The sequence below is a fragment of the Monodon monoceros genome, unplaced genomic scaffold (assembly GCF_005190385.1).
Source record: "Monodon monoceros isolate NGI ecotype Baffin Bay Population unplaced genomic scaffold, NGI_Narwhal_1 Super_Scaffold_19, whole genome shotgun sequence".
In the NCBI taxonomy this organism is placed as follows: domain Eukaryota; kingdom Metazoa; phylum Chordata; class Mammalia; order Artiodactyla; family Monodontidae; genus Monodon; species Monodon monoceros.
Window position 1 is genome coordinate 149253 of NW_021703775.1, and position 19201 is coordinate 168453.

At 51.2% G+C, this 19201-nt stretch overlaps 1 protein-coding gene across 1 annotated transcript in view; it reads left to right on the plus strand.

Moving 5' to 3' along the window:
* SEPTIN10 (septin 10) overlaps nt 1–4076 on the plus strand; it is a 53574-nt gene extending 49498 nt beyond the window's left edge. Inside the window, exons 10-11 of the mRNA XM_029231909.1 lie at nt 529–716; nt 2527–4076. Coding sequence (XP_029087742.1) covers nt 529–716; nt 2527–2542 — 204 coding nt within the window. The 3' untranslated portion in view covers nt 2543–4076. The remainder of the gene's footprint in view (nt 1–528; nt 717–2526) is intronic.
* The last annotated feature ends 15125 nt before the right edge of the window (nt 4077–19201 follow it).

Here is a 19201-nt window from a genome sequence, read left to right on the forward strand (position 1 = left end):
GTATAAAACTTTAATCTAAATTCAGGACATTTTGATTTAGTTTAGATTTCAAGAAGGTGAATGACCATGGGAAAAACATAACAGATTTTAAGGTTCTTGATTTAAATTGACACTTGCTTTCCAAACAGGTTCACCAGTATAGTCAACAGCTATTTCACTACCACGTAGTAAACTTATTTGGAAAATAAGGGCTTTTTTCCCTCTTTTTGATAACTTGCTTTTGTAATTTGTCCCTCACTTTTATTAAGAATGGATTTTTGAAACTTTATTTGAAGAGGCTTTGTGGGGAAAATGTAGAGCAAAAGAAAAACTCTAAGAGGTCAAATGTTTAAAAAACTGAGGTTTGTGCATGAGGCTGTTTTTATGTTTTGTTCATGCGTTTTTTGCATGGCAGCTCATTCAGAGTTAAAGTTAGAGCAATTCCACATGTCACTGTGCAGGCCGCGTGAGCAGGGCTGCAGTGGGGAGGTGCCGGGGCATGGGCTGCCCCAGCACGTCCCTCAGCGGGAACCGTACTTCACTTCATAGCTCCAGGCCAAGTTTGAGCACCTTAAGAGAGTACACCAAGAGGAGAAGCTGAGGCTTGAGGAGAAGAGAAGACTTCTGGAAGAAGAAATAATCGCCTTCTCTAAGAAGAAAGCTACCTCCGAGATATACCAAAGCCAGCCCTTTATGACCCCGGGTGGTAACGTGCGGAAGGACAAGGACCGCAAGAAGTAAGCGCCCCCCACCCCACGCCTGTCTCACTGCCCCGACCTTCAGGGCGCTTCACCCTTACTCCCATCTGCTCCTGCAGCTAAAGCATCAGTTCCTTGAGAGCAGAGAGCTCGTCCCTCTTGCTCTGCTGATTCCCCAGCAGCTAGAAGGGCACCTGGCACGTCTTCCGTGCTCTGTGCATCCTTGAGTGAAAGTCTGAAGTGAATGAACGAAATAAAAATCTGCTACAACACGTAAGGGTCAGCGACCTTGGGACACTGGCTGCTCCAGGGCACGTCTAGTAACTGCTGACCACCCCTCCCCCCGTTAGTTATGTCACATTTCATGCCTGACAGAGGCTGTATATTGGGGAATCATAGACATAATAGTTGATTTAAAAAAAGTAATTCTTAGGTTTACTTTTTTAAAACAAATTCTGATAATGATTTTATGAGAATTCTTATTTTAATAAGGGAACCAGGCTATCGATTGGAACTCCTGTGCTTTGATGTCAGAGCTTGTGAAACGAGTGGTGGACGTAAAGATACAGAGGAAGGTAGAGAGGGCCCCCGTGCATCGGGGCGGCCTTGGTAGCAGGTGGGGGATGGTCCCAAGGCTTGTAGGTCTGGGGTATGTGTTAAAGACAACGTAACCGAAGTCTTAGAAAACAAGGGTTTTTTTCTTCCTTTTTTTCATTTATTTCTCCCACTTAAATGTCCTCATCACTTTGCCTGTTTGCTCGCTCTGTTGAGCACCCAGCCCCCTCCACGTGGGGAGCTCAGGTTCTCCCGTGCCCCAAAGGGCAGCCCTCAGGTTTATGGCCACATCATATTTCAGACTGGTCACCTTCAGAAAGGTAGGAGAACATAACGTTGCCCATGATGATAGCTTTCCATTTTTGAACTATGGAGAAGTAAATCCACACGGTTTTGGGTGCATTTAATTGGCCTCTGGATTTTATGGTTTTGGGGAAGAAGGAATTCTCATGTATGATCTTTTCACATAAGCTCTTCCAGGGAGTGGATCTCTGTTTTGTCCGTTGATGTATCCACCCCCAGAGCCTAGAAAAAATGAATACACTGAATTTCAAAATGTTAACCACCCTCGTCATCTGTGGAGGGGACTGGTTCCAGGATGCCCCGAGGACACCAGAATCCACAGATGCTCAAGTCCCTCATATACAGTGGCACAATTTTCGCAAAGAACTTATGCACATTTTCCTGTACACTTTAAATCATCTACAGATTACTTATAACACCTAATACAATGTAAATAGAATGGAAATGCTAGGTATATAGTTGCCAGCAAGTGGCAAATTCAAGTTTTGTTTTTTGGAACTTTCTGTTATTTTTTCCCAAATATTGTATTTTCGATCCTCAGTCAGGTGAATCCTCAGATGTGGAACCCTCGGATCCATAGGACCAAAGTGTATAAATATAATTTATAACTTCTTTTCAGTGTGCCTCGAATTATAAAGCTAAGGGGTCTTTTATCTTATCATCATCTCAACTTAGTCCAGTGTTACTAGATTTGGACTCCCCTGACTTTATTCCATACGCGAAAAACCATTTACAGTCACCTTGCGGAAGTAAGGTATGGGCTGTTTGCAAAATCAGGGCCAAGCCCATAGTTTGAGAGCTCAGAAAAATTTCCCCTCAAGAAATTTTGGTGTTTGTTTTTTCTTTTCTTTTCCAGAGTCCCATGGCTAGATATCCTATCATATCCTCGATGTACATCTGCTCTTTCTGTAAAAGCTTTGTAAAACAAGTGATTTTTATTCCTATATAGTTTTCTCTTGTACCAATCAAAAGGTTTTTTTTCTCTTTCCAGCTCCAGTTTTATGTAAAACAAAGGTTCCAGATCACAGAAGATCATCACAAGCAAAGTTATTAAACTGTGAGAAGTATGCTTTGATTTTCTTGCTGTTTTTATTTGCTGTATCACTTACGCTGTATCACTTACTCTGTATCTGGCAAAAAGGCCACAGTTGAAGGATGAGGTCAGTACATAAGCCAGACTGGATGACGTTACTCACGCACTGTTAGAAGTTTAAGTTGTTGGTTTGTGATGAACCGAGATCATTTCTCCTGCTGCCCAGTGCTTGCTGTCACTTTGCTGTGACAAGAGTGTCGGTGCCTTTGAAAGTACAGGACTCGTTTATATTGCGGCTCTGATTGCATACATATTCCAAGATGAACCTTTTGTGTACATACTAAAGGTAAACTTTTGGGAATATGTTTTAAAACGTATTATGTACCTGAAACTCTAAGCTCAATAGTTCTATAGAACTTTAAAATTTTTCATACAATTATCCAATTGGTAACATGATCCTAAGCTTTTGCATCAAATTACATAATATGTGCTTCAGTGTTGTGGTCCATGGGTTGTTGTGATGAAACAACATGTTTAAAGCAGAAACACTCAGGTAAATAAGCCCTTTTCTGGTGATAAGCACCTTTGGAACTGGGTGTAATATGTTGAAAGCAGAAACACTCAGGTAAATAAGCCCTTTTCTGGTGATAAGTACCTTTGGAACTGGGTGTCTTCACACTGTTTGCATGAGTCTGTATTACATACTTGTTGCAAACTGTCTTCCAGGGAAAATAAATAATAAAGTTGAATCATCTTATTAAAAATATTTCTTAAAAAAGTTACTATGAACATCTGAATATTAAAGATAAAAATTTAGATAATTCGTACTGTAAAGGATATTTGAATTCAGTGCCTCAGTATTTGCAGAACGATTTAATGGCTTCTAACTTTTTCTTAACAGTCATAAGTTTTCATTTTTTGTACTTGAATATTCTAAATGAAACTGACATTTACACCTGACAAATAAAATGTATCTACATCTTCACTAAACTGCATTTAAATTCCTGTAACTCTTTTCGCAAACCATGATCTTAAACATCTTACCAGAACTATGAGAATTTAATTATATGTTTGAATTATTTTAAGACAGAGGTATATTAGCAGTATTTTTCAGATAACAGAATGTTTTACTTAGCCCATGTCAGATTCTGAGCAGTGTATTTTTTTCATGAATTTGCGTTAAGTTGCAAATAAAACCTTTCATTTTGTAGCACAGCTTACCAGGACCAACACTTTAAATTCCATTTTTGCATTTCTGCAGTTTAGTAAAGTAAGTTACAAGCATCACAGGAAAAGCTCTGCACTTTCTTCTCAGGATCAGTAATGCCCAGCCTCTGGAAGGTGGGAGCGGGAGAGTCGGTGAGTCCCTGAGGGCAGGTAGCCTGGCCTCCCAAGCCCGGTCAGTGCTGCAGCGCTGAGCCTTAGCCCAGGAGCTTCGCGGCGAGCTCCGTGATGTGCTGCGAGTGGTGGCTGTTTGTAGCCTGTTACATCAAGCTGTGTACAAACAGCTATCCTGAACTTTCATAAAGTTACTTTTAAATGCCAGAGTGGTTGCTGGCATGTTAAAACAGTTATTCAATTCCTAGTTGAAAAGGTCACGGAAACCTACCTCAGACCCGGAGCTGAACAGAAGGGCCGTCACCTTGGGCTGCTAGTGACTCTGCTGTGAGGAAGACTTGCCACACGTGCACGCCCACAGTGTGAATCCTGAATTCACTTCATGTATCTGGGATTCCACATAAGATTGTATTTTAGAAGAGTTGCACTGCAAAGAACAAAAATGTTTTTAAACAATTACAGTACAGGTGGACCTCGGAGATAGTGCGGGCTCAGGTCCAGACCACCCAATGAAGCGAGTATCAAAATAAAGTCAGTCACGTGAATGTTGGCTTCCCAGTGCATATAAAGGTTATGTTTACACTGTGCTTTAGTCTGCCAGGTGTGCGACAGCTTATGTCTAAAGAACAGTGCACATACCTTAGTTAATAATTGCTAAAAGAAGGCTAACCGTCCCAAGCCTTCAGCGAGCAGCAAGCCGTGGTAGTAACATTAAGATCACCGATCACAGATCACCGTAACGAATATAATGATGAGGCAGTTTGAAATACTCTGAGAATTACCAAAACATGACACAGACATGAAGTGAGCAAATGCTGTTGGGAAAATGGCGCCAATCAGCACAGGATATGCAAATACAGTGAGATCCGCCTGGATAACGCTCAGCTTCTCCTAATGAAGGTTATTAATTCTCCAAGGTCACAGAGTGAGGTATTATCCACTGACGCTTAAGTCAAATTTCCTGGAAACAAAATAAAGCTAGACATGTTTTATTTTTTTTCCATAAAGCATGTAAAACAAGAATTGCCTTTCACCGCCAACCATTAATCTTTGTACCGACGACTCTGAATTTTTAAGCTCTTTCATACAGACTATGATTTCAGCTTCCAAGCACTATCGGGATGAGTACTATCCCCATTTTGAAGATGAACTCATTTTAGGCCCCATTTTCCCGTTTGGCCAGGAAATGGGAGCACAAACTGATGAGGCCCCTGTGGAGCGGCCTGAGAAGGGCTCCTGCCCCTGGCCGTGGAGCGCAGGGAACCAAGGGGGTGGGTGTGACTGGGCCTTGAAGGACTGAAGCAGCTTCAGAAGCAGGAGGGGACGAGGGCCACCCAGATACTTGGGACAGCAGGCTCCCGACGAAGCCTGTGCCCTCGGGGAGCGGAGAGGATCAGTGAACAGAGAGGACCGGGAAGACGGAGGCAGGGAACAGACAAGGGGTTCATAAGCCTAGCGCAGCGAGCAGGCGGAAGTCTGACTCACAGGCCAGATGCTCACGGAGCAGAGGGAGAGGTGTGTTGCAGGGGAGAAGCCAGGCCAGGGGCAGGCGGACTTGGACTCAAGTCCAGGCCAGGAGTCCTCCTACTGCATGTGCAGGAGGATAACTAGGTCATGTTTCAAAAATACTGACACACAAAGGAATACGTTGTGTAAAACCATGAAAATGTCCTGTCGAGCTAGAAATATAGAGGGAACAAAAATTCAAGACTGCAGGGACATGTTAAGTTGGGAGAGTGGGACGCATGCAGTGAGGAAGTTCTTGCATTAACTGGGAAGAGGATAAAAGTCCTGTCAGCCGGGTAACGTGAGACTCAGGAAGGACCACGTACGCGTGGGAACACACGTGCCTTTCAAGCCAGTAGAAGGAAAACTGGTCTCATAAATGATAATCCAAAAGGAAGCAAGGACATAAAGGAAATAAAACAGGTGCGACAGCTAAAAAGCATTTAGTAATATGGTAGATTTAGACCCAAATAAATCAGTAATCACATGCTCTAATTTTTCTAGATAGAAGTTTTTAAAAACCAGCTGCGTCACTTTACAAGAGTGAGCCAAAGCTTTCTGTCCTGATAGGAAAAGGTACATCGTGTACACTGAGCCAAAAGCTGACGTGTAGCTACGTTTTCGGCAAAAGGCAGCGTTAGGGAAGAAGACGGCCCTGCTGGGGGGCGGCCTGGCCTCCGAGGCAGGAGGGCATCTGGCAGCTGGCGCAGGTCCCCAGACCCACGGCGTGAGGGGGCTGCGTGGCCACCGACGTTTGTAAAGCACGTGCAAGTGGCCACGTCAGCAACCTCTTCCTCTCTGTACAGTAAGCCGGTCTTTTTTCTTAAAGGCTGAAAGTTAAAAGGCAAGAGCGGGGAATGAAAAAAGAGTGTCACTACAGATCCTGGGCCATTAAAGTGTCTTTGATAAATTAGAAAATACAGAAGTATCAACAGAAAATAATTTAAACAGTTAATTTACTGATATAAGAAATACAAAATTTCTTAATAAAAGACAATTTATAATTAAAATACCCCTACAGTTTGGGCCGCGAATCCTCTCAGGTGTCTCAAGAGGAAAGGCATTTGACCAGCTCTCCCGTGGTAGGTGGGACACTGCCGCCACCCCAGAGATGCCCACGCCCTCGGGCCAGGCGAGTGTGCTTCCTCACCTGGCAGCAGGCTGCAGAGGGCCTGAGACCGGGAGGTGGTCCTGGGTGGTCTCAGGGGGCCCGCTGGAGGGACGTGTGGCCGGCGAAGCAGGGTCGGAGGGGCAGCACTGCTGGTTGCGATGCGGAAGAGTCCCTAAGCCTTGGAACGTGGGCGCTTCCAGGGGCTGGAAACGGCAGACAGGGATTCTCCCCTGGAGGCTCCAGAGGCGCACAGCTGTGCCTGACACTTAGATTTTAGTCCGGTTCTGACTACCAACATCGTAAGATAAATAAATTTGTACTGTTTAAAGCCACTATATTTGTGGTAATTTGTTACAGCAGCAATAGGAAACAAATACATTCCCTAAAAATGGATAAAAGAAACATCCCAAATTCATTTTACAAGGCCAACATGGCTTTCATTTCAAAGCCTAATAAAGACATTCTGAGAAAGGACAATTACAGTCTGATCTCATACATAAACAAACATGCAAAAATCCTAAACAAATTACTAACAAACTGAATCCAGGGACATATATTTAGAAAGATAGTTCCTCATATCCAGGAAGGCAAAGACGTTTTAACATTAGAAAATTAACCAGTGTAACTCACAGCATGAATATTAAAAGAAAAATCACATGGTCATCCCTGCAGCGTCATAAAATACCGATAAAATGTAGCATCTTTGAGATACAAGGAAACCAAAGACTCTTAGAATATCAAATAGAAGGAAACTTCCTTAACTTGATAAAGGGTATCTGCAAACAGTAACCAGTGCAGGCATCACACTTACGATGAAACACTGAAAGCACCTTTAAGGTTGGGGGCAATCGTCCCCTTCCATTAGACATGTGACCGGAGCAGGCAGCCCTCTCAGGAGGCAAAAAATAAAGACAGGCTGGGCCTCAGTCCTCACAGGTGACACGGCTGTGTATGCAGCGAGTCCACATGCAGCTGTGGCCAGAGCCCTGGGATCAGGAGTCCACAGAGTCGTGGCACAACTGCCCACCGATGACGCAAGGGGGTTGGCCACCGGGCAGGCTCGAGTGTCGAGTGTCTCACTGAGCAAAGAGCAAAGAATCTCGGCCCCGGAAGGTGTGTCCTGGGCTCTGTCCCGCCTGCCCCCTCCGGCCTCAACCACTGCCCTTTTGTTAACTGGCTTGTGCTCAGGCTCTGCTGCCCCCAGGCCTGTCTAACTGTGGTTTGGGGTCAAGGTCAAGGTCCTCCACAAGGCCCACCCACTCTCAGGTGCCTGCACGTGGCCTGTGCCTCAGTGAGGGAGGCCCAAGCAGCCTTTGCTTAAATTCCTGCCTCTGTGGAAACCATCGCTTGTGTGGACAGAGCCACTGCAAGCCGTGGTCACCCATGAGGTCAAAGCTGCGTGGCCCCAAACCTCCAGTTCTCCTGCCCAGGCCCCCGGGAGGAGACAACCGCACAAGTAAACCACCCCAGGGCACCGGCCCTGACACGGCGGCCTCAGGTCCCAACGGTGGTGGTTCCAGGTCAGGAGTGGTGACCTGGGAGCCCGGGGGGAGGCCGAGCGCCTGGTCCCACAAAGCCTCGCCCTGGCTCACTTGGTGAGCACCGTCCTTGGTGCCCTTTCTCCACGTTCATGACAGCTGCCCCGAGGGTCAGCTTCCTCCCCCGAAGTTCTGGAGAAACAAAGTGAAAATGCAGCTGCTGGAGGATGAGTGCCCCTTTACTGCTGACAAAGGCTACTCAGTGTGGGACCCAAGGGGGCTGTGGGACGAAACCCAGAACTAGGGCACTGGCCCTGCTCAGGCAGAACTGCACCCAGACGGCCTGACAGGAAACAGAAACACCTGCTCCGTGACGGTCAAGGGCAGGGCCATGTCCAGCTGCTCCTCCTGGGGTCGCCCACTCCGGCGGCTTCTGAGGCTCCTGGGAGCCCTCCGACGCCCCTCGGGCTCCCATGTGAACCCTGGGGAGCAGGCAGGCGGTGCTGCTGCCCAAGCGGACCAGGAAGAGGGTGAGGCCCAGAGGAGAGCGGCCGGAGTCGGAGGCTGCCCTGCCTCCCGGTGAGGCCAGCCCGGCTGGGGGAGCCCTGGAGTCCCTGAGTCTTTCCAAGCAAGAGGGAAGCCATTCGTCCACAACACTTGGCTATGAGCGCCTGGCAGGTCAGCACAGGCTGGTGCCCAGAAAGCGCGTCTGCAGCTACTGGGGCGCTGACCTCCGGCATGAGGAAGCCGCTTGGCAGGCCCGGGCGAGACGACATACGGGGAAGGCGGCCAGCCTCCGCAGCAATGCCTGGAGTGCTCCCCGGGGCCGCCCGATTCCTTATTTACCCTCTTTATTCCCCATTTCCCTGCCGAGTCGTTAATCTCAGCGTTTAAGGTGTTACTCCACGTGGGAAAAATACTAGCTTTAAAACGAGATGCTTATAGAAGGAAACATCTTGCAGACTCCAGAGAGTCTGAATGACGGTGTTACCCAGTCCAAGCTCGTCCTGCTCTCCACACGACTGGTCAATAAACTGAGAGGCGAGCTGCTGGGGCAAAGAATAGCGGCTTTGTTTGGAAAGCCAGCAGACCAAGACGGCGGGCCCGTGGCCCAAAGAACCCACTTGCTGAATTAGAGTCAGGCTCCTTTTATACTAAAAGGGGCGGGACTAAAGCCAAGCACTTCCTGGTTCCCGTCAGCCTCCGGAGGGGAGGTGTTAATTTCTCCCTCCTGCTGTCATTCACAGGTGGGCCTGCTCAGGAGGTTTCCTGGGAGCTAAACACAGGTATTTTAGCTGAATGCTCATTACCTGGGAGGCAGGGGTCCCAGAGATGGGCCGTTATGGAGAATTTAAGCTTATAGGCAGCATCCCTTTAGTGATTAACTGGTAACAGGATACAGAGGTTCTTCCCGATTACAAGAGAAACTAGGTTAACAATGAACAAACACATCTTATCAAGAACAATGCAAACCAAGAGACAATATCTTTTCAAATGCTGAATGAAAAAAAGTCAACCTAGAATTCCATGCCAGTGAAAATATCTTTCAAAAATATGGGCAAAATAAAGACATTAAGACAAACAACAGCTGAAAAACTCCACTGCTAGCACACTTCGATTACATAAAATGTTAAAGAAGTGCTTCAGGCAGAAGAAAAATGAAACCTAAAGGAAATTCAAATCTACACAAAGTAACTGGAAAGAGTAAACACATAACATAAAAGACTGTTTTTCTCCAGTTTAAAAATTGCCTTGGGATTTCCCTGGAGGCACAGTGGTTAAGAATCCACCTGCCAATGCAGGGGACACGAGTTCGAGCCCTGGTCCTGGAAGATCCTGCCTGTCGCAGAGCAACTAAGCCCGTGTGCCACAACTACTGAGCCTGAGAGCCTAGAGCCTGAGCTCCACAACAAGAGAAGCCACCGCAATGAGAAGCACGTGCACCGCAACGAAGAGTAGCCCCCACTCGCCACAATTAGAGAAAGCCAGCACGCAGCAACAAAGACCCAACGCAGCCAAAAATAAATAAATTTATTTTTTAAAATTGCTTTAATATTATACTACTATATATAAAACAGATAACCCAAAAGGACCTACTGTATGGCACAGGGAACTATACTCAATATTTTGTAATATAAAGAGAAAGAATCTGAAAAAAATAGATATAATTGTATGTGTAACTGAATCACTTTGCTGTACACTTGAAACTAACACAACACTGTAAATCAACTATACTCCAATAAAAAAATTTCTTTTAAATTGTTTTAAGATAATCAACTGTTTAAAGCAAAATCAAAATAAACTGTGGGCCTCTGTAACAGACGATAAGGAGCAGGGCCCTGTGGGCTCCTGGGCACAAAAGCCTTTCTGTGTCCCCCATTCATTTCTTGATTACAGGAAATGGGCTTCATTCAGCCTCCAGGACCTTCCCTGAGTTCCACAGGGCAGGTTCAAACAGTTACTAATCAGGGAAGGGAGGGGATGCAGAGACCAGGGAGGAGCAGTCAGGACACAACAGCGCAGCCTTGGAGCAGGTCCTGGTTCCCCCTTGAGGGATGCACACAACAATATCCTTGAGCTGTTTTGCAGACTCTGAAACCCCCTCCAGGTGGGAGAAGTTAACTGTCTGCTGCTCACAAGCGTGGAGACCCCAGACCGGTTGGAACCAGAAGGTTGATGATGCTGACTCCCGATTACCTCACCGCCAACCAATCAGAAGAGTGTCCACGAGCTGATCACGCCCTCTTTGAACCATTACTATGAAACTCCTCACGACCCTCTCGAAAGGGAGCACAGTTCTTGAGGCCCTGGCCAGCTGTGTTCCCTCTTTGCCTGGCAAAGAATAAAGCTATTCTTTCCCTTCCTCCAAAACTCTGTCTCTGTATTTCTGTTCAGCATTGGTGCACACAGAGCCAAGATTTTCGGTGCAAACATAGAAGTAAAATGTATGAAAACAGTGGCACAAAGGCTGAGGAGGGTGGAATCAGTGTATTCGAATGATAAGTGCTCACAAAATATGTGAAGAGGCATAATGTGTATCTTTAACATTGTGATAACATCAATGACAACTAAACACACAGACTTCAAACTCTAGATCAGTCACAACATTTTAAAACAACGTATGCCTCGAGTCAAAAAAGGAAATAAAATGGAAACATAAAAAATACTAAATTAATCCAAAGGAGTCAGGAAAAGAGGGAGAAAAAAGAAATAATGAAAGGATGAAACAACAAAAATAGCAAAAGTGTAGATTGAAACCCAATCACATCACTGTGAATGGTCAGAACACTCCAATGTTAACAGGCCGAGACTGGCAGGTTGGATTTTACAAGTAAGATACAGCTATCTGAAACACTATTTTACTAAAACACTAGACTAAAAGGATAGAAAAAACATATGAGAATAGGAATGAGACAAAAGCTAAAGTGGCAGCATAACTAAGACAAAGTCAATTCAGAACAAGGAACTGCACCAGGGAGAAAAGGGGTCATTTTCTAAATGATAAAGGGGCCAATTCACCACGAGAACCTATCCATCTTACGTGTGTTTGCACCTAATAACCGAGTCAAAATACATGACGCAAAAAACCGATGGAACTAAAGAGACTTGCAGATACCACAGACGTTAAAAGGACAAATCCACCGTTGTGAACGGAAACTTCAACTATGTTCTCTCTGTAACTGACAGAACAAGTCCAAAGAGATCTATAAAGATATAGAAGGCTTAAGCAACACTATCAATCAATTTGATCTAATTGACACATAGAGATCACAGCCAACCCACAGCAGCAGGACACACGTTCTTTTCAAGTGTACACAGAACATTCACCAACACAGAACATATTTTGGACCATAAAACCAGCCTCAATAAATTTAAGAGGGCTGCAATTGTATAAAGTATGTTCTCTGACCACAATGGAATTAAACTAGCAATCAACAATGGAAAGATACCTGGGAAATTCCTAAATACTCAGAAATTAAATAACACACTTCTTTTAAAAAAAACCTAGCAGGCCCTCCCAAAAAAGGCAAATTTACAAAATATTTTTAACTTAGTAAACACAAAAACAGACAAAAAATTTTGTGTGATGCAGCTGAAACATGCGGTCGTGTTCTGTGTCGGGCCTTTGAAGAGGTAGGTAAGGCAAATGAGGTCACATGCGTGGGCTCAAATCCAACAGGACTGCTGTCCTTACAAGAGGAGGAGATCAGGACACAGACGCACAGAGGGAGCCACATGAGGACCCAAGGAGAGAGGCCTCGGGAGGAACCAGCCCTGCTGACACCTTGATCTCAGACTTCCAGCCTCCAGAGCTGTGGGAAATGAAACTTGCTGTTTAAGCCCCCAGGCTGTGACGGCAGCCCACACTCACTGAAGGGCCCCTTCTTCCCGAGAATCGCTGCTCTGTGGCGCCTGTGTTCCAATGTCCTGTGTCTTGTCTGGTTTCCTAGTTGTGTCAGGCGGAAGGGTAAATCCAATGCTGTTTTTCCATTATGCCCATAAGCAGAAATCAGAACTGGCTTTTGGTCACTCAGCAATGTCTGCTCCATCCGTGATCCACAGAGAGACGACCACTCTAGAACGGCTGGTTAGAAGGCAACCCAGTGGAGATGGTAAAAAGAAACACAGGTGTAAGAGGAAGAGTCTCCCAGTGACGGTGGCTTAAACAGAGAAACGTTTACTTCTCTCTCCCGTGGGCAGGCCATCCGCCGGGGCTTGGCTGGTCAGAGCCCCTCCTCCTCCTTCTCTGCTGTCCCCAGACTTTGCTCCTATCTTCGGGGCTGGAGATGGCTTTGGCACATCCACGCCCCAGCTTTCGGAAAGCCGGGAAGAAGGGGGGTCCCCACTCGTGGCCTGGGCTGGCTGCAGGGCAGTCTGGGAAATGCATTTTGTGGGAGGGTGGGGGAAGTGGCGGCTGTCGGTGCCTCCCATCCGGGGAGAGAAAGGCAGCCGTCCCAGTGGGACGCAGGCACGAACTCCCCTCCACCCGGGGACGGTGGCCACGCCTGTCCCCACCGCCTCGAGGCTGTGAAGTGGCTGCACAGGGAAGCCCCTGACAGTGGCCTCATGCCTGGCACCGAGAAAGAGGAGAAATGAGCAGCGCTAAGACACTGGGCCCAAAGCCAAATGCTGAGGCGTCCCGGGAGCACGGCCTCTGCTGAGTATGACGGACAGGGCTGAGTGGGGTTGCCCAGCTGTTAAACCTAACTTTGCAATCTCAGTTCTGGATCACGTTTCCAAGTCTAACCATCCTGACGAGACCCTCCAGGAGGCCATTAGAACAGCAGGCCCCCGACCCCCGACGGCTTGTCAGCTGCTACAGGAACAGAGCACAGAAGCTCCCACTTGCCTGGGAGATGCACAAAGGGCCGTGGACTGTGGGGGGCACCCACGCAAATGGGTTTCCCGGCCCCCGCCCCGTTTCAAGAAAAAGAGCCCTGCTTTCATCGGCTTTATGAGCTACTCTTCCACAGGAGATTTCATTTGAACAAAGAGTTCTAGCGTTTTGAAAATATAAAATCTAAAGCACTTTTTTTTACAATTTTACTTGGCCAATGCAACTTAACCGTTTGTACTTATAGACAATTAATTCCAAGGCCTGGAAAGTGACCTAGTCTATAATTGAGGAGAAGCTCGCCTGCCTTGCCAGTCCTGCCCCTTTGTCCTGGGAGTCCTCTCGAGTCCTGATCCCTGGGGGCAGCTGTGTCACCACTAATCCTCCCCCAAGCGCCACAGCTGCAACGACAAGTGAACCGCTTCACAGGACTCTCCGCGCACGCACCTCGGCAGTTTTGCATTTACTTATGTCACATCCTTCTTTTGGAGGAACCCTGGTCGCGCTGGTCGGTCAAACACAATAAACCGCAGGTTTCTGTATATGAGGTTCTACAATTACTCCGGTCGTGCACGAATCTCTTCCCTTGAGGAAATTGTGACCTTGGTTCCGCTGTCTGTCATATCCACCTGTCCCACCAGGCTCTGGGTAATTGACAGATGTGATATTCACGCCCTGACGCCTTTACCTAAATTACAGCGTGCTCTACTGGCAGAGCCCTGTGGCGTGCCACCAGAGACCTCCCTTCGGATTCACAGGGATTTGACTTGGCCCCAACAGATGATTCCGAAGCCTTTGATTAAAATCTAGGTCCTTTGATGAGTTCACCGAAAAAACATGCATCGGCGATGCGGCAGGCGAACAGCTGCGAAGTCATTCCCAGGATGACTCACGTTTATCAGGGCTCTGATGCATATTTAAGAGGCGCATTAAAGCGCTGAGTCAGCGGCGCGCATGGACGTGCCACGGTGCTAATGACTCGGCGGTGCTGCAGAGCCTGCCCCTCTCCCCGTTGTAAGTCAGCGCTCAGGCCACGGGGGCCGAGAAGGGAGAGCGCCCTGGACCCTCCGAGGGCCGCCGCCAAACACGATCCAGCCCGGAGGGTGGGAGGCCGCCGCGTCGGAAACCAGAGTCAGGACCGCAGCTTCCGACGCGAAGCCCGGGAACACCGACGTCCCGGGACGCGCCCCAGCCGGCCCTCGAAGGCCCGGCCAGGCCTGGGGTGGGGACCGCGGCCGCGGGAGGCTCCGGTTTCTCCCTCCCTCTTCCAGCCCCGCCCCGCCCCGCCCCCAGCTCAGAGGCTGCTGCCCCGCGGCGCCCCCGGGTCCCTCGCAGCCGCGCCAGAGACAGCGGCTGCTCAGCTTCTGACTCTCACTCCAAACACGTCATCTGACTTAGACGTGGGAAGCTACGTTTCAGTGAGGCAGCGCTGAGGGACCTCCAGAGACGCCCCGCCCACCGCCCAGGTTCCGCTCCCGCGCACACACGAAGCACATTCCGGTGCCCGTCCCCGTCACACACGCTCACTCCTCCACGTCCCTTTCTCACAAGAACACGCGCGCCGCCCCCGCATCCTCACCTGCTCCTTCATCCACTGGCGTGGAGCCGCAGCACTCCCTCGTCTCCCGGGTCAGAGGGCGGAACCCGCGCGGGGACGTGCCTTGCGCCGACGTGCCGTGCGTGGGCCCGTGCGTGAATGTCCCTGTGCGTGGGCTCCGTGTGCCGACGTGCCGTGCGAGGGCCCCGCGTCCACGTGGCACCTCCTGGGGCGCAGGTGCGCCAGGTCCCCTTCCGGGGCATCACCTGCGTCCCAGCGGCTTGGCGGGCAGAGCAGCGTCCCGTCTGCCGGTCCCGGTGTCGCGTGGACCCCGTTCCTCTGATTACGAGGGCGGCTGCACGTCTTCTCTTATGGGGGCCGTCGTGTTTCTTTCTTGGAACCGTCAGGGCAAGAGCTGCTTATTTAGAGAAAAGGGCAGTTTGGTACCAAAAAGTTGAGGCCCTGAGGGTCCTGGAACGGGAGAGTCATTCCAGGAACAACCGAGCAGGGAGGACTGTTTCCCAGCCTAGCCCGTGGCAGAGGTTTCATCCAGGGGGTGGGGTCCCTGGGAAGGAACCTGCCCCCCCTCAGGTTGGGCCACGGGCGAGCGCGGGGCAGCAGGTGGCAGAGCCCGTTGCCGTCCGCACACCCCTGCCCGCCCTCCGCGCCCCCCGGATGCTCCCCTCCAGGGGACCCGCACGCACGCCGTTTCCTTGGCCTGTGTTCAGCCCCTGCCACTGCCGTGCGCACCCCCTCCTCGCGGGGCGGGCGTCCTGCCCGGTGCTTGCTGAGCCGCCCCCTCGGTGGCCCCTCCGGCGCAGCCCGGTGCCGGCGCTCACCTCCTCCGTGGGGGCCTCCCGGTCGCCTGGAGGCTCTTCCTCAGCAGTTCCGGACGCTCCCCATCAGGAGGTCCGTCTCCCTTTGCCCCGCTGGCCCTCCTTCCGTCCCTGTTCAAACAGACCCACTAGCCCTCCCGAAACGGCCCAAGGCCCGGAGAGGTCCCGGGGGTCATTCAGGACCCGACCCGGGTCAGAGGAGCGTCAGCCTTTGGTTCCTCCAGCTTCAGAGCAGGCCCTGGGCACCTCCCCTGCGCGGCTCTCGGCTCTCCGGCCTCCCTGATGTCCTTGCAAGGCCCCGTGGGCACTCTGGGCTCACCCAGGGGACCAGGAGGGTCTCCCTAACTCAGGGTCGGCAGGTTAGCAACCTCAACCCCTCTTTGCCTCATAACCTGACAGGTTTTCAGGTTCCGGGAGTGGGACACGGGCCGTGGTTCTCAATCTGCAGGGGGCTTGCACACAGCCCCTCCCTGCCGCCCTCCCAGTGGCCCCCCGCTTTGCCGCCCTGTTACCTCTGCCCTGCCTGGTGCAGGGGCTCCTCACGGACCTCCTCTCCCCTTCCTTACCCAGAATCCCTTTTCTGAACCACACACCCTCCCCTACCCCTTCCAGGCTGAGTCCTGTGACTGGAGGTCTGGCTCCAGGCTTCCCAGGAGGACCGGTGGCTGTGGACGCAGAGCCTGAAAAGAGGTGCATCTGTTACGGTCCCTGGAACAGCCCTCGCTCTGCTCTGGGCTTGCGGGGAGGGATGGGGCAGGGTGAGGCTGCGGGCGGGGCAGAACACTGCCACTGCACACTCCACGGTGTCACCAATCTGTCCTTGCCAATGAAGGGCCGGCTGTGGAGCGGCTCCCCTGGGGAAAGGAGACCCGAGTTTCCCCAGGGCCGACGTGTGCCACCTCGTGAGTGTCGGGGACAGAGCAATGACTCCAGCTGCCAAAAGCCATGGGGCTGAGGTCTCAACAGAGTCCCAGTTCCCTGTGGACAGTGGGATTGTCTCTGCTTCACAGGTGAGTGTCCAGCTGCCCTGACCAGCCTGGACTCGGACGTGGCTCCAGGCCCAGGGGCAGGGGTATGCCGTGTCCGTCCCTGTGGTCAGACTTACCAGGCGGCCTGCGGGTCATGACGGCGCTGCCTCCTCCGGCCCTCAGGCCCGACGCACTATTTCCACGGAGGGCCTGGCTCAGTGCCCAGCCTTGGGCATGGGTCTTGGGGGTGCACTGAGCGTGAGATCCGGGCGCTTCATCTAATGGCCCACCTGGCGAAGTGTCTCTGGCCCAGCTTGCTGGGGAGTGCGTGAAGGCTTCATCACTGCAGCACGGGCTGTCCTCCCCTCCCCACCCTGCAGGCGGTGTTACCAGTCTTCTGCTAGTTCACTCTGTTCGTTCACATAGAAGAGGGAAGTAACTCCTGGCTAAGCTTCCCTCCAGCTCCAGTGATGTGACGGTCAAAGGCTCTGTGGGGGAGGCCCGGCCAGGAGGGCAGCGGGGTCGCCTCCAGGAAACACCCTGACAGGTCTTGGGTCGTGTGCGGCCCTCTGCTGGGCCTCCCTCTGTTTGGCTACTGGAGACAGGCCCCCCGCCCCCCCCCTTTGGAGATAGGCAGCCTCCTGACGCCCCTCCTGCGGGTGGGTTCCAGGCATGCAGCACCCCGTGTTCCAGAGGACAGGCACCCGAGGCCAGACACACAGGCCAGGCAGTGAGCGTGCTGGCCTGGGAGGCCGATTCCAGGCACTCTTGGCCGACAGGCCTTGAATGACTATGACGTGAAGGCTTCCCACAAGCAAGGCAGGGGCATCACCTACAGAAAGCCACTCTGCTTTTCCACCCAAGCCCCGCGAGCCTGCAGGGGCCCTAGAAGCCACCCAAGCCCCGCTGGCCTGCAGGGGCCCTAGAAGCCACCCAAGCCCCGCTGGCCAGGCTCAACTCTTCCTGCCCAGTGGCAGAATCCCAGCCTGTGCCGGGAGTGGCTGTCTGGTGCCCCCGGTCCCCTCAGCGGCCCGCCACCCTGACACAGACCCCGGGTGGCCCACTCGGAAGCTCCCGGGGGTGGCAGGGCTGTGCGCCCACAGGCTGGCAGAGGGGACGTGGGGGACGCCTGCCGACTCTGCTCCTGCCCGGCCCGGCCCCACCTGACTGCTCCCCCATCCAGACACCAGGCCTCTCCACGTTCAGTTTTATTTAAAGACTCGGAAACACAGGCATCATGGTTTGTCATCAGTCCGTCCCTCCAGAATCACACACTGACGTCTGTGTCTAACAGAAGCAAGGGGTGCATGTGTGTGACTGTGCAAAGTGACAACAATTTCCCACCGGAGCCCGGCATTCACTGTGAGGCTGCCATCTCCTGACTCTGTTCCCATGGCCCTTTGATGGCCCGATGTCCCTGTCACCTCCGTGTCCTGATGTCAGTGCATGTGGCTGAGGACTCTACCCTGCTCCTCAGATTATGTCGCCTTGGCCCCAAAGGCCACATCACGAGCACGGTGCATGAGGTCTGGACCTGGGGAATCTAAGGGTATCAGGCAAAGGGTTGGTTCACCTTAGTGCCCGGGACGAGGGCATCCTTCCGGCAGGACGGCCCGGCAGAAGGGTCTGCTTCTTCTCCTGCTCTGTCTGTGGTTCACTGGTCACGAGGGCTGATTTTCTGACCAAGGGTTTGAAAACAGCCCAAAGCACGGGGGTGGTCGTGCGTGTCCATGCTCCCTGCAGCCTGGCCGGCGAGGAGGCCCTGACGCTGGTGGCCCCGGGGAGGCCCCAGCGCCCAGCCCTGACTCTGCACAGGAGAGGCTGGCGACAACTTTGCTAAGACACCTGCAGGGGGCCGTGCCCCCTCCACCAGGCGCCAGCCTCTCAGCATCACGTGGGCAGTGCCAGGAGAGGTCTGTGGTGTTGCTTGGTAACTGCCTACGTTTAGAAAGAAGACTTTCTATCATCTGTGGACACAGTCAGCTCTGGTTTCACTGGAGAACACGTGTCTCACTCAGCACGTTAATCCACGCATGTTTTTGGTGATGACATAATTGTAGACACGCACAGGATTTCTGTGCACGGAAAGCAACTAATCTGGCAACCAGTGACAAACGTGCACCTTCTGGCTGTCATAAACTCGGTGCACGGGGCTCCCTGCGTTTAAACCGGATTTTTTTTTCTTTGATTCAGAACAAATTTCTCAACTCTGTCAATCTGTCATGTCCTGGAGAGAGGAAGAGCGCTCTTCTCTAGGAGCGACCCGCCAGCGTGGAGCCACCTGGCAGCAACAAGTGGCCAGGTCACACCCCAACACAGGAACTCTGAAAACCTCATTCCTGCCACGGCCTCATGGCGGGCCGGGGAGTGGGATTCTGGGTTTTGTTGCAGAGACATGCCAAAGGCTAGTGTGTTCAGCCTGATTTAACCCTGAGTGGCTTTGCAAAAAGAGAGAGGGTTTAGGAACTGACAGGAACGTATTCCTAAGGTGTCTCTCTCACGGGCTCCTCCCGTCGGGGCTTGG